The 15,599-nt window shown below is 39.0% G+C and overlaps 1 protein-coding gene across 1 annotated transcript; it reads left to right on the top strand.

Moving 5' to 3' along the window:
* The first annotated feature begins 338 nt into the window (after positions 1-338).
* On the top strand, positions 339-9,999 carry LOC134534463 (uncharacterized). Its single transcript, XM_063372937.1, has 2 exons — positions 339-814; positions 8,535-9,999. The coding sequence occupies exons 1-2, from the start codon at positions 433-435 to the stop codon at positions 8,873-8,875; spliced, it is 723 nt and encodes a 240-aa protein (XP_063229007.1). The 5' UTR covers positions 339-432; the 3' UTR covers positions 8,876-9,999.
* Positions 10,000-15,599: the final 5,600 nt, after the last annotated feature.

Below are 15,599 nucleotides of genomic sequence, written 5' to 3' on the forward strand. Positions count from 1 at the left end.
GTACGTTCGGCGTTGTGGTGCGTCCCCGCCGCCGTGTCCTCGCGAGGCGCTCACCGCGACGAGCCGGTCACAGGCGCGCCAGCCGCGGCGGCTTCGGCCCCTCCTCTCGATTTCTATTCTCCAGTCGACCGAGCCCTCCTCCCCCCTCCCTTCCCGTCTTGGCGCGGTCACCTTGTCCACACTCCCCTCACGCACGTCTCCCCGCCTGACACATTTAACAAGTTTTCTCCCGGCGGACCGCGCCGGCCGGTGGGCAGCGTTGGAGGGGAAGAGCGGTTGAGGAGGGGTGTGGGCCGGTTTTCTCGAAAACAAAAGCCAGTGGCGCGTGTGCCAAGTGGATTATTTTCTCCCGGCGGCACGGCGGAGGGGTCGGCCGGATAAAAGCGGCCTTGCCCCCCGGTGGAGAGGTCAGTCATAGCGCACCGGCTCAGCATGATGCTGTGGACTGTTCTGGCGGCGGCGGTGCTGGCGGCGGTGGCGGCTGCGCCGGGGGCGGCTGGCCCGGGGACTCTGGAGGACTGCGTTACCAGCGAGGACGCGGCTCTGTGCCTGAAGGAGCGCGCCGTGAGGCTTCTGGACTCGGCTCTGGGTCAGCCCGAGCTGCCCCTGGTGGCCGGGGTGAGCCTGGTGGGGCCCGCGGAGCGAGGGGCGCGCTCCCTGGACGAGGCCTCGCTTCCCGCGGACCCGGAGGAGCGCGACTCCCAGGTGGAGTCGCTGCTGGTGGACCGCGTCGCGACCTTCCTGCAGAGCCGCACGCTGCAGCTGAGGATGCCCGAGGCCGCCGTCGAAGAGGTGCGGCGGTCCTTGGACGAGGGTGAGTTCCACCCTCCCGACCGCTCTTTTTCGTCGAACCGTGCAACTACCCGGGCAGATCAGTCAAGTATTAGAGTAACAGGCGATTTGCCCTAACGGCCGTTTTGCCTAAACATGAATTCGTCACGGCGATTTGCCTAAAGTCATTTCGCCTGACGGCGTTTTGCCTAAACGGCGTTTAGTCTAAAATTAGGCAAAACGCCGTTTAGGCAAAAATACACATGCCCAAATATTACAGTTATTTTTAAACAGCCACATTTCATACAACTCTATAAAGGCTTCTTTCAAACAATCTTGAGACGCTGTTTGGTCCAGCCGCTTTCGAGAGGTTCCCGCACGCAAAACACGAGCCAGTGGATGAACCCATACACAGAGACGGAAAAAAAAAAAATGTTTGTCTGTAAAGTCGGTTTACGGACGATAGTTTAACGTGACCAACGCCATAACAAAAACATTGATGAAATGATTGCATACTTTTTATGAATAAAATTGAATAATTTTTTATTCAATTATCACCATTTCGTATGGATACAAAGAAGGACGAGGGTGAGTGCAACGTGTTAAAGATTTCGAGCCACGGCAATGTGTTCGGTTCGTATGAACTCGCAAGATTTTTTCTGTATCCGTGAACAAAGTTTATTTGCTTCTTCATCTCGTACGAAACACAAATACTTTTTCATAAAAACACACACTCTTCAGGAAGTAAGTAGCGTAACCGTTCACGTATCCGGCTCTAACCTCTGCTTAGGTTGCAGTACAGAGAAAATAGTGACCACTGGTGCGAAGTAATTACTACGCAACTTGTTAATATTATAAGTTTTTGTATGCAATAGTTAATCATAGTAATTTTCAATACATATTTTTTTTATTTTGACTATTTTGAAGACCATAAAATAGTATCACTACTGACAGTATTATTACAGTTGTAATTCAGTGCTAAATACCAATTGACCAACTACCCGGGCAGATCAGTTAAATATTACAATTATTTTTAAATAGCCACATTTTATACAACTTTATAAAGGTTTCTTTCAAACAAACTTAGGCGTTGTTTAGTTCAGCCGCTTTCGAGAGGTTCCCGCTCGTAAAACACGAGCCAGTAGATGAACCCATACACAGAGACAAAAAAAAAAAATGCCAATGTCATCCAATCTTTGAAATAACAGTAAATTTTGAAAACTTTTCCAAAGAAGAATTTAACTCGAACGTATTGGTTCTTCGTATTTTTTAAAATATCTGGATCTTAGTATAGAAACCAAGCCGCATCTCCATTTACGAGTTTTACATAAATGTTTCGTTCTAAACTTAGGTGAACTCAAAAAGAGGTAAGAAAAAAAAGAAGATTGTTGTTGCTGTAGACCCAATTACACAAAAAAATATTCTCTTGGATTCATGTTCCAAGTTACAAATTATCCAGGGATCTTCGTACATTCACAGCTACCTTCGTTAGTTCACGGACACCGAGATCACTTACTTTGAACCCGAATCCAAAAGAATATTCTTGGTGTATTAAAAAAAAAACCTGTTAAGTACACAGAAACAACACTCTTTTTGAAGTGAAACTTCTAACGCGACTTCCAAGGTTGCGTTAAACGTTTGACGCTCCTAGGGAGGGGGAATAGAAAGATACAGAGCGAGAGTGAATGCGTGTTTCATAGACACATAAATAGTGCGTGTGTGTCATTTCTCTATGTCCACGAGGTCTCGCCGCGTCAATTTTCTCCTTGGGGCGAACTCGTCCGCTTAATTAAATAAACAGCTTTTATCGTCGAATGGTTTCATGATTTATTTTAGTTTGATTTGATACAATATGATTTCACTAAAAATCAATTTCTACCCCTTCCTTTTTTCATTTCCACATTACGAAGTATCACTTCTTCCGCGCGGAGGGACTCCACGCACTATTTTTTTATCACTTGTGTGTTCAACTATGTTTAGAACGAAACATAGAACTCGGAAGTCGAGATACTGCGTGGTTTTACGGAAATTCATTTATTTTATATCTCAAAAACGTATACGTTTATTGAGTTAAATTCTTCGTTAAAACGTTTTTTAAAATAATTTTAATCGCTAACACTGCATGATATTGACTGCTGTTTTGCTTCCTGCGTATAGATTCATCTACAGGCGCACGATTTACTAGCCGGAATCTGTGGAAATCAGCTAAAAAATAAACAATGCCTCCGTTCGTTTGAAAGAACCCTTAACAGTTTGCGCGAAATAATAATAAAACTGTATGAAACGAGGACTTTTAAAAATATTAATTAGAATATATTTCAAACAGTTATTTTAAAATCCTTAGTTTATTCATCTCCCGGTCGGGATTGTCTGGTTCGGAAAACACCGTCACAGTGCTGTCGGCACCTGGGGCGACGGGAGGTCACGGTCTCCCTCCACGACAGCCGCGGGTCCCGCTATGACCGCCGCGGGCCAGCTGTTCGCGCATGCGCGGCTAGGGACGGGCTCTTGGCAGAGCTGGACAACCCCCCCTCCCCTCCTAGACCTGCAGCAGTAGCAAGTACTACAGGAATTCCTTTGAAAGAAGAAAAAAAATATGCTTGCGCGGAGTACACGAGCGACAGAAGCGAAACATCTTGCTTATTATATTACTAGCTTTTACCCGCGGCTTCGCTCGCGTTATGTCCTTTAAGTATCAAAGATATCATTGCAAAGAAAATAAAATAATATGGTAATTGTTTTTTTTATTGCGTGACTGGAATCATCGTATTTAAAAATTCTAACATCCGATTTAGCTTAAAAAAAAAAAAAAAACTGAAAACATGCTTTATTGAAATATGTTTCACTATTACAAAAAAAAAATCATTTTTAATCCTAACATTTTAAAAAGTTCAAAGTATTAACGTAGAATAAAAAATAAATTAATTAATATTCTGCCCCAATTGTGTGATCCGAGGCCTCGTTCCATTACATAGTCGAGGAGCATCTATATTTCGTATAAGCGTAACTTTAAGGCCTACATTTAGTTTCAATTAAAGTTTATGTGAGGGTACTCCCGAAAGTTCAAGTGAATTTAAATACTCCGAAGGATATGAAGTGCTTTGTTCTGTATCCATGATTATATCTATTGACAAATACTCAATTTCCCCTTGCACCTCTTTTAAAATATAAGTGTAGATTTTATAAACGATATAAATTTTTTTGGCACCAAAATGCTCTTGCGTACAACCACCGATCACTTTTCAAATTTTGCTGCAAGTCCGGGAAAACTTGAGTAATTAGGTATATCCACATCATTTTCACTAAATTACAAAATTCTCTTGAAAGTAAAATATAACCTTCAGCATCAATGTCCTAACAACGATCACTGAAGAAAATAGACACCTAACCTCAGACATTTAAAACGTTTATGTATTGCTTGGCGGTGACAGAAAAATAAAATTGAATAGTAAATTGACCGAATTATTTAATTTACTTATTGAAACACCAGATGGCGTTAAATGTCATTCAAATTACTCAAACTCGCAGTCAGACGATCATACATACAAATATCAATTTTTTTACCCTTCGGAATTTTTTTTCTTCAATAAATAGTACCCTATGTTACTTCTAATACCTCCAAAAAAATGTGTACAAAGTTTCATGATGATCAGTTACGTAGTTTTCGCGTGAAAGCGTAACAAACAAACTTACATTCACATTTATAATATTAGTAGGGATTAGGCATCGGAAACATAATTAACTCTCTTTGGGCTGAGGTCGTAGATAAAAAAAACATATATGTGAGTATGTTAGCGCTAAGTTTATCCGTTGCGCAAGTATGCAAGAGTTGCAAGTATGCAAGTGTGCAAGTACAGAGTATGCAAGTGTGCAAATAATGTGCAGGTCTGCTGCGTCATATTATCTACCTCTCCCCTGCCGTCTCCTCCTCTACCGGTTCCCCCACCACGTACCTAACCATTCCCTCTCATGCGATCGGAACTGTCATAACGCTCGAATATTATTTGTAGCCCCCTCAGCAAAAATGTTTCACTTAAAAAAATTGGAAAAATAATTTAAAATTTACTTTTGACCCTAACACACGGACACATATGGACCTACGCTTATTAATAGTAGGCTTTTCGCACAGTAACGTACTGTCTTCTATAATATTTTTTCAAATTATTTTTCATAACTTTTTGGGGGATTTACACACTCTATCCCTCCTCCCCCCTCCCCCCTGCGTTCGCCCACTGACCGTCCTACACTGGTTGTTGAAAATTGTCTTCCTTGAATTTACAACGCAGGTCTACTGGTTACCTATAGATTACCCAGGTGTCTTCGTAAATTTACGTAAACTGATATTAAGTAATTGCACTTAAAAATTAAATAAAATGAGTAATCTTTCAGTATTAAAATGAAAACCTTCAGAAACTTTTAAATCCACAGCAAATAACACTATTTATCTTCCAAGTGCATGGTTACACTGTTTGCAATGTGACCAGCTTAGTTCCTACGAGGATCCATTAACTACGAACGAACAGGTACTTTATTCTTCGTTGCAAAGTCTATAAATTTTTTTCAAATTTCTAACAGTGTTAATTGTCACCGGACGTTAACGCTGAGATCGTTAGGAGCAATGTCACCCAACAGCCTTTGGATTGAAATACTGTGTCTGAACTACAAATATTTTGACGTTGAATTTCACAGTAACCGCTACAAGCATGGAAACTTTGTATGGAAATTCCGTACGGCCTCAGAAACAATGAAAGATATCTTAATTTTGAGACATAAAGGAAACTTGAACATAACAAGTGGTCAGTACCGCGACTTCTATCCTACTAGGTAAAATAATAATAAAATATATTAAAATGTCTACCCATATGTTGTCAACATACACCCATCAACAAATTATATTGTGTTGAAATTAAAACAATTCTGTACCATTTAAAAAAACTATCACAGTAAAAAATATTTTTTACAAGAAAAATCATTTGAAAATCAGTTGCCGACGATATCACTACTTGTAACCTCGTGAACACTGCAATATTATTTTGTTGTCAAATCATATAATATGGAGTAAATATTAAAAAAAAATTTAATGGTAGCCAAAAAATTTTTCAGTTATTTTAAAGTGTTAAACGGACTTCAGAATCGCGTAGCGTGTTAACCTAACAGGTCTCGAAGATGAATCCTCGCGATACCCTTTCCCCATTCGGTATTCAATTTATTTTTCATCAATAAGTTATGGACTTAATATTATTCAAGTGTCCAATGGTGGTTTACGAGTCGGCCAGTATCGGAAGTATGATCAGCCCTGTGTTCGTCACGGCTGCAGAATGCCACGGCACGGTGTATCATCCGAGACGTCTCTGGAAGCACCGCATTCGCCTCGTTCTTTGCGAATTAAAAAAAAAATGGTTGAAAGGGAGGAGACAGACTTTCACTCGACCGTGGTGCAACCTTGACTGAAGATTGCTAACAAGGAAACGGTCTCGCGGAGAAAGTCCCCCCACTCCTCCCCACCCCCCGTTGACGTCACGATGAAAGTGGTGTTGTGGGCGGGCCAGATGATGGACGAACCAAAGACGTACACCGTGTTCGAGCACCGCCCACTCACTTATGCAAAATTAGTATACTTTGACTAAACCGGAATGTTGATTATGGTTTCTTTCCTCACCATTGTAACAAACCTTCTTCAACAACACCGAAAAAAAAATTGGTTGTCTGTAAAGTCGGTTTACGGACGATAGTTTAACGTGACGTCATAACAAAACATTGATGAAATGATTGCGTACTTTTATGAATAAAATTGAATAATTTTTATTGAATTATCACTATTTTGTATGGATACAAAGAAGGAGTGAAATGAAATCTACAATTTAATTGATAAATTTACTTTTATTTGCACTCATTAATTCAATTACGTTTATTACTTTAACGAAGAGATTATTTTAACTATAACTTTTATACATGTTTGCTATTTAACTTCTTCCAATCTGTGTTATTCTGTTAAGGATAGGACGATGATAGGAAAAGTAGGAAACGAATGGGAGTGTTTCAAGTTTAATGCGCCTCGAAAAAGTCAAATCGATGGTTGTTCCAATCGAGTGGAAGAGAGATAGATGCGGCGCAAGCGTACAATGAGCGTAACGGGACACAGCGCAACGGGATAAGGTGCGTAACGGGACACTTAATCTTGTTTGCAGCCGGTGTTCATCGATTTATTAGACGTTGTCATGTCAAAAAATGTTCTGTACTTTTACGAAAGATTCTTTTGGAAACCAGTTGCGAAGAAAAGTTTTTTGAAATGCTACAAGAAATATACTGTAACTTAGTAGGTACAGCACATGGCTATGGTCGTTATATATAATAAATACGCTTTTTGAGATAATAATAAGTATTGCTTACGAATTTTGGCGCATAGTTCTATATTTTCATCGATGTTTAATTCAAGCATACTTTTTTTTTTTAAACCATGGAAAATATATCGAATATAGAACAATTTTAAATTTTTTACCGTGCTCATTAATATGCGTACTTAATACTAGAAAATTATCCAATGAGCTGTTTACAAATAACTTAAAATATTTGAGGTACTGAGACAACACAAAGCATAAATGCCCGGGTAAGAATTTGTACCCAGTAGTACTGCGAACACTATTGTGCAGTGAAACAGTTTTTACGTAAATGTTAAAATTTACAAATATCTTTCATTTTACATGAATATTTCTGTTCCATTTACAAAAAAAAATTGCAGTGCATTGTACGATTGGTTCAGTTTAAGCCTATGTAATAAATTCAGGAACAACAGATGTTGTAATGTATTCATTATAATATTATATCTTTATATGAGTGTCACATGGATAAAAATTTGAAGAAGAACCTTAAATTGAATTGAATCATTACAATGTCTAAAAAATGTAACTTATTCCACTGTAACGTTAACAACTTGGATTTTCCCTAGCATAAAGAGAAAGAGAGGGCACCGCCTACCTGGGCACACATAAGGGCACACATCAGGAAAAGCAACGCGATTTTAAAAATATTCAAGAGTGGAGTCTGTTAATTAAAAGCATTTAAAAATTCTCTGAGGGCTGATTAGTAGTTTTTTTCTTCCGGATTAAGTTTTTTAACTGTATCTTGAAAAGAGTTAAAGTACCTAAAAATGGTGTTTTCAGAGTAACTTTTAGGCATGAAACAAGCTGTATAGATATTTGAAAGCACCAAAGGGACTTGCATTAATTGTTTTCCGATGCACGACGTGAAGACTGCGCGCCAGTTCAGAGGAGATAACACGCTAGAAGCACCAGCGAGCGTCGCGCTTATCATCCCGCCTCGCTGACGGTTCCCTTGAAGTGTGCTCTGCTGCCCAATGGCCCTCAACATTTGCCTGCTGTCTGTCGTGGTCTGCGGGTTCACTGGGTGATTGAGGGGTCCCAGTGTGAGGTGGGAGAACGGGGTAGGCGCCAGCAGTGCTGAATTCGTCTATAGAGCTCGGGACGCAGCCACTTGTCTGGTTAGCTGAGGGAGGCAGGGGGTGAAGGTGGTGGGTACACTGGGATGGGTAGCCCCAGCCTCTGGACATAGCAGGATCTCTAACACCTCTCCTGTCTCGCGTATACGGCGTATCCATATCCACGCCCGCGGGGGCCCCAGCTCGGCAAGGCTTAGGCTAAGAGGGCTGGGTTAGCAAACAAAATGGGGAGCAATCCCTTGACTTTCGTGTCTGTCGTGGAGTTGGCGGTAGAGGAAGTGCCTGACCTTGAGGATGGTGTTCGCAGCCCGCGGCAAGAAGAAGAAGAAGCTGAAGATGCTGCTGCCGCTGCTGATGCTGCTGAAGATGAAGGCGATGGCGCTGATCCCGCTGGCGCTCGGAGGCCTCGCCCTGCTGGCGCTCAAGGCGCTGGTCGTGGGCAAGCTCGCCCTGCTGCTGGCCGGCATCATCGGCCTGCAGAAGCTGCTCGCCGGCAACAAGCAGAGCTCGCAGACCTACGAGGTGGTCGCCCACCCCACCTACTCGCACTCGCACGTCAGCTCGTACGGCGACGAGCACGGCCACTACGGCCGCGCGCTCGGCTCCGACCCCCAGCAGCTGGCCTACGCCGCGCACAGGCCCGAGTGACGGCGCCGAGGCCCCTAGCCGCCGCGCCGCTGCGCCCACAGACCGTCGCTTCTTTCCGGGCGAGGTTACTGGGCGGGGCTGGTCACCCCCCACCCTGCGACCGCTAATGAGCTGCCAATCAACCATGGCGTGTTTACCTGTCGTCGCTACTTTCCGGCGGGATAAACCCCCCACCCTGCGTCTGCTAATGACCTGTCAATCAACCATGGCGTGTTTCCCTGCTGTCGCTTCTTTCCAGGCATGGTTACTGGGCGCGGCTGGTCAACCCCCACCCTGCGTCCGCTAATGAGCTGCCAATCAACCATGGCGTGTTTACCTGTCGTCGCTACTTTCCGGCGGGATAAACCCCCCACCCTGCGTCTGCTAATGACCTGTCAATCAACCATGGCGTGTTTCCCTGCTGTCGCTTCTTTCCAGGCGAGGTTACTGGGCGCGGCTGGTCAACCCCCACCCTGCGTCCGCTAATGAGCTGCCAATCAACCATGGCGTGTTTACCTTCTGTCACTACTTTGAGGCTACTTGCCACCCCTTGTTTGCTAATTAGCTGCTAACCAATCATTTAATGTTTTCTTTGTCTGCGCATTCCATATCAGCGTCCTTCTGATCACGTCTTATTCAGTCGCTACTGTGAGGCGAGGTTATGGGGCCTGGCTAGCATTCATTCCCACTGCTATTTTTGCCTTATCCCACTCTACTTACATTCCGCAAGATGAGGGGGGGGGGGCGGACGACATAATGTGAAACTCATGCCATTCGATTTCATTAACTGCTGATCCAATTTTTCTACAAGTAATTCCAAGATTATTTGTAGAAATCGTAGTGATAATCTATTCAGATAAATTTGACGATGAACGTAATCAAACATATTAAACGAGTCGTGAAAACCAAAGATTACAATTTAAAAAAAATCTTCCTTCTCTCATCTCCAAACTCAAAGAAACACGACATGCTCACTGGGCTTCACTTCAGCGAAACATCAGTCAGCAAGATCAAAACAGTTAAAGACTTATATTTATTGCGGCTGCTGGTGACGTTTTTGTAAAATGTTATTACCATGTTTGTAACTGTTGTTAAAAATAAGTTAACTATTTATGTGAAAATAATTAATAAATATTTTTTGTATATGTGTTTTTTTCCGCTAATTATTCGAACCCAACACATACTTTTAGAAAAATAGTTGTTTAAGCACCATATGCAAACCGTTTCAAACATGATAATGAAATAACTTGTGATAAAAGCATAGTTTCATCAAATCATACATGTCACTGAATGGCATTTTCAGCAGCCAGTTCATGAGAAAACAAGGTAAGTATATTTATTTGGTTTTTGGTAAAAAAAAATTATCTGAAATGCGTATTCTCACATTGATAAAAACAGATTTGATATTTTTTTCTGGCAGAATGTATACCTATATATATATATATATATATATATATATATATAAGTTTTTAGGACAATCGATTTTAGAACGATAAATACACGACTTATAGGTAAGGTGGCAACACTGCTGACATTTCAGTTCGCTACACATCGTGAAGCTTTCAGTGCGAATGCTTGGAGTAGCCGCGTTCTGTTACCCACAGAAAGACACGGGCGGGCATTTTCACGATTTGTCGTGCCGTAACTCCGTGAGTTTGTTTTCTAAAATGCAACGAGATGATTATTTTACTTTCGTTTGGCGTTTTTTTCCCTTCTAAACTTGAAGTATCTTTCAAAGGGTTCGAATATTTCATAATATGTTATATCAGCAGTATTCTTTCAATTAGGGTCCCTTGGCTCTTTAAGAGTCACGTAAAGTACTTTTTTATGTGTAAAAATTTTAGCACTCGGTATACGGCATTTACTAGTAATACTCTCGTGAATGGGACGTAAGTTGCATGGAACGGAAATATGTAATCTGTGGCGGATGGCGCGAACCAAAGTTCACGAAGACAAAGGGAAACTTTACAGTATCAACTGTTTAATGTACTTTATTGAACAATATGGCCAGTATTTTAATAAAATGCATCGCCGAAAATCAGGCCTACCGCTGGGTTTTATTTTTATTTTTTAAAAGTCTTTTTCGCTTTCATCGGAGCCATTCACATATCTGGCGTGTAGCTACTACAAGAATGACTCACATTTTTTCTCTCTTACCATACATATAGCTACAATCAGGCACTTTTAAGTGAATTTAACCTTTAGACTATTTATTAACTCGTAAAAATAAAACCTAGCTTATACGATTCACCCCTGAAGGGATTTCCCCTTATGACTTTAGCGCATGAATATCTCGTGCATCAGGTCACGTGCTGATGATGCTTAAGGTTGGCCGTACGTTTGGTTTGTGTCAAGTAACTTGTCTAAAATTAGACATTTAGTAAACATTTAAGCATCCTTCTGCCACTCTTCTTCTGTCACTAAAGTTTGTAAACAACTCCATGTGAGTGCCAGTTAAAAAAAAAAAAAAAATTACAGGATGCTTTGTAAGTGACAGTGCAAAATAGATTCTACTACTAGTAATATTTTGGAGAAAAACCAAATTTTGAGACAAGCTATATGAGCCAGACTATAGAACGTCAAATCACCTACATCCCAGTTTCTTTTTCTTCTTTGGACTCGAAACCTCTGCCACTGCAAGCAGTATGAAAAGCAAGTATTTGACCTTTACCGATGCAGCATTGACAAAAGGATTATTTTATCTCAAGGCTACTTCCATTTGGGAAACTAGTCATGAACGTATAGGCCTATCAGAATTCTTTCGACGCTAAGACAACCTGGCGTGTGAAAAAAATACATACTTTTTTGACAGTATTTTGTTTGCGGTTATAAATTTTTCAGGTAATCAACAATTTTTACAAGTTCAAGTTAATCATTTGACAATAATATATGAACATAAAAGCATGAAAACCGCCGCTGTTCGACTGAGCTACGGGTTATCTTTACATCTATTTTTTAAAACTCTATCATAGGCATTGAATAACAGATAACGCACAGCTTAAACGGTTGGGTCTAGAAAAATGAAATTTTGTAAGATAATTGATTATATAACGTAAGTGAGCACTAAGAGGAGTAGTTTGAAAATTCATCTCACAAGGGTGTTAAATAGGGGATGAAAATTTGTATGAAAGTATGTCATCTTTGAAGTTAGAAATATGTCAATTGGTGTTTAGGCTAATGTTTATAAACAAAAGTCAGCTGTATCACCGTTTTTGGTAATTAATGAAAATGTGGATAAAATATTTTCCCATCGGGCACACGGTTAGTTTTTAATAAAAGACATCAGAAACTCCTCAAATTTCCCAAGGTTGAATAATGACGTGAGCTACTCGTACTTTCACGAAAGGCTGCATCGACGATGCCATAAGAATCCTTGCAGCTATTCGGAAAGTCGACAAAAATGAGTGGTATCCTTTGAATCGCACTTCCTAAGGTCCTTTAAGGCTTTATGGGTCTTTTAAGGAGGTCTTTGGAAACAGCAGTAAGACACTGTTGCACCAAAAACTCTTCGGCTTCCACCATTCAATGCAACTAAAACATCATAAAAAAACACATGGGAAGTATAATGTTGTGTAATCCGAAAGAAAACCAAAATAAAGCCGGGGAATTTTCCCGTATGATAACTGCAACAAACGGAGTAAACTCAAATCCTAATTTTTCTATTGGGAAAATACAGGATTCAGTTTCACTTGGGAAAAGTAATGATCTAGCTTATCTTGACTTTGTCAAGTAAAGTATGTCTGATGTAATGACCTGTATTTTCACCTCATGTCATCAAGGTTTGCTAACCAAATGATCATTAAAATTTTTACAGACCATCTATGAATATTGTTAAAAATATTTTTAGCTATATTACAAACAGAAATAGAAATAAATAAGACATATTTAAAGAAAAATTTTCGGATATCAAATCGTCCTTATAAATTATGATAAAAAGTCAGATAACTTCTCTCTGATAAAAGATAATCAGGGTTAGATTGCCCAAGGGCCAAGCCCTGATTTTTCGCAAGTGGCGTTACCAGTGCCTGTGAGATTTCTCGTGGTGCTACCGTTCCCCAAAATTCCATTCATTTTGTCAAAACTCCATTCTCACGTAGTTGTTTCTTTTAGTCTCTGATGATTACAACGGCGACAAAATGTTAAGTTCTAATTCTTTCATTCTTAATTTCTTCATTTATTTATAAATTCATCATGCAGTCCTGCTTCTTTCCTACTTTTTAATCATAGCCATAGAAATAAAATTTTAAAATGTTGTTTTTCTAGATCACGTCTTTATTAATTTAAAATATTTAAATGAAATTGGGAACAAAAGTTGACTGCATTAGTTCGTAGTTATTACGAAATTTTACTCAATAAAGAGAAAAATATGTTGTAAATTGGGTTTTATAACAAAAAAAAAAAACATGGAAAGTTAATATAATGGGTATCAACTATAAAAATAAAAACAGGACAATTTTTTTCTTAGATGCCCGCTCATTAAAACTTAAGAACCCAGATAAAATTTGCCATAAATTTTTCTTTACTCTATAATGATTGTTGTTAACAATGAAGCAGATTTTAAAATGGAAATCCTGTTGAATGTTTAAAAAACGAAAATTATTAAAAATTACTTCATACTTTGAAAATTTTATTAAAGCTTTGATATTATGCCGTTGTTTAACACATTCGTTTATGTTTTATGACTGCATGCAGTCTCTAAAACTAGGGGCCGCGTTCATTACAACAGAAAATAAAAAGAACAATATCACCGAAATTTTAAATCCCCATAGTTTAGAGTACATTCACCCGGTGTCTGATGCTAATTGTGTGGTAAGAAATATATTGGATATCTGTATTAATACATCCTAACATATTGTGAAATTATTTTATTTGGACGTTTGGATGCTGGTTATTCCATTAATTCTTTACTTCTGAACCAATATTAAAATAAACTTGAAACAGGGGTAGCACATATACTGCATTCACACAAATGCTTTATACCATCACGATATTCAACCCTTAAGAGGATAAAAATTAATAAGTTTATTTAATAAAATCATGCGTACATACATATCTCCGAAGAAAATTAAAGTAGATTAGATAATAAAAAGAGGTTGAATAAGGTTTTATAATAAAAAATACTTACATAAATTTCCATTGCTATTCGAAATTTTTTTAAGTAAGGCTGTGGATAATAAGTACTTTTACTAAAGTAACAAACAATATTTTATCTTTCCCCGAAACTGCTGCCCTGAGGGGTTTCAAAAGGGGGTGTTTGATTTTTCAAAGAAAAATTCGTGTCAAAAAATCTACTTAAATGAAAAGTAAGAAAATGAGCATCCATTAAGAGTTGCAGTTTGTGAATTTGATATTTTAATATATATAGGGCCTATAGTATATATATTTTAATTTAACAACTAAGGAAATGTAAAAAAAAAAATCATATGTTTGTAGCTATATAAACACACACATGCATTCATACAATCACGCAAACACTATCCTTAGGGACAAATATTCAAAATATTCCCTCGGTTGTACTTTTCCACTAAAAGTCTAGGCATTGAGATATTCCCCCAAAAACTTCCCCTTGGGAGAGACATCCCCCTCCTTATCAGCGTTGGGGGTTTCGCCTTAAAATTCCACCCCAAACTTACCCTGAGGAAAATTCGCTCCTTGCAAAGACTTCATCCCTTAAAATATCACATGGAATTTTATAAATAGGTATTGACAAATATGGTAATTAAAATTTTTTACTTACTTATAGACAGTGTTTTTACATTTTACAAGCTCATTGGCTCCTTATACAGCCATAAGTGAACAAATGTAATTATTATAGCTGTTACAAGGTACTAAAAACCATAAAATAACATGTAAAAATGAGCTCAAATCCAAGTTAATAGCTCAAAACAAAGTATGACTATAGGAGTAACGAATCATAGAATTAAATTGTAGATCTTAGCAAATTTATAAGCCTGCTTAGTTCATGGACGGCAGTTTAACAATAAGTGGGAAAAATATGTTTTTTTTTACTTTAGTTTATGTATTAGATCACATATAAAAATTAAGTTTACTTAATTTTTAGGACATCAATAATTATTCAACTGGCAGGAATATTTAATATTCAACAGCCTGAAGGGTGTAAAATTTGATGGTTACAGCGTCGTACACTCGTACTATCTCGGCAAGTCGCAACGCCTTCGATTCAAAAACGGTTAAGAGGGGCACGGAGGAGTATAGCGATGCAGTGTCACGTGACGCAGTTTGCCAGTGACGCAAAAGGCCTCGGCAGGAGCGTTCGATTGCAGTTTTTGGCAGTAAAACACTGCGTCACATAGATCCAGGTGAGTGTTACTGCTAAGTTTTTTGTGTTTAAGTGTTTATGGTAATTGCTGATAAAGGCACGTTCAATTATTATTTTATTGTTGATTCATAAAACAGTTTTGGTATGTAACACGTAATTTTGGTGAATTCTCGTCCCGTAGTACCGGGAAAAAGTGTCCCTTAACACCGGACAGTGAACAAGTTGTTTATTCTCGTAAATAGCATATTTATACTTAATATTATAATATAATATAGAATAGAAGAACGGAGAGATATCTAAATGGTAGAGACTAAAAATAAAAAAATAAATTGGATCAACAAAGTTTAAAAACTGCAATAGATAATGATTTGTCAAAAAAAAAATTGAGTTCAAGAGAAGCTTCATCGCGCTATAACATCCCCAAAAGCTCTCTATATGATAAGATATCGGAATTGAACCTTAGAG

This window comes from Bacillus rossius, chromosome 7 (assembly GCF_032445375.1).
Source record: "Bacillus rossius redtenbacheri isolate Brsri chromosome 7, Brsri_v3, whole genome shotgun sequence".
NCBI lineage: Eukaryota > Metazoa > Arthropoda > Insecta > Phasmatodea > Bacillidae > Bacillus > Bacillus rossius.

Excerpts from the sequence above, each read along its gene's own strand:
- LOC134534463 (XM_063372937.1), top strand. The coding sequence starts at position 433 with ATGATGCTGTGGACTGTTCTGGCGGCGGCGGTGCTGGCGGCGGTGGCG. Across the intron at positions 815-8,534 it reads GCGGCGGTCCTTGGACGAGG|CCCGCGGCAAGAAGAAGAAG; the intron begins GTGAGTTCCACC and ends TGGTGTTCGCAG.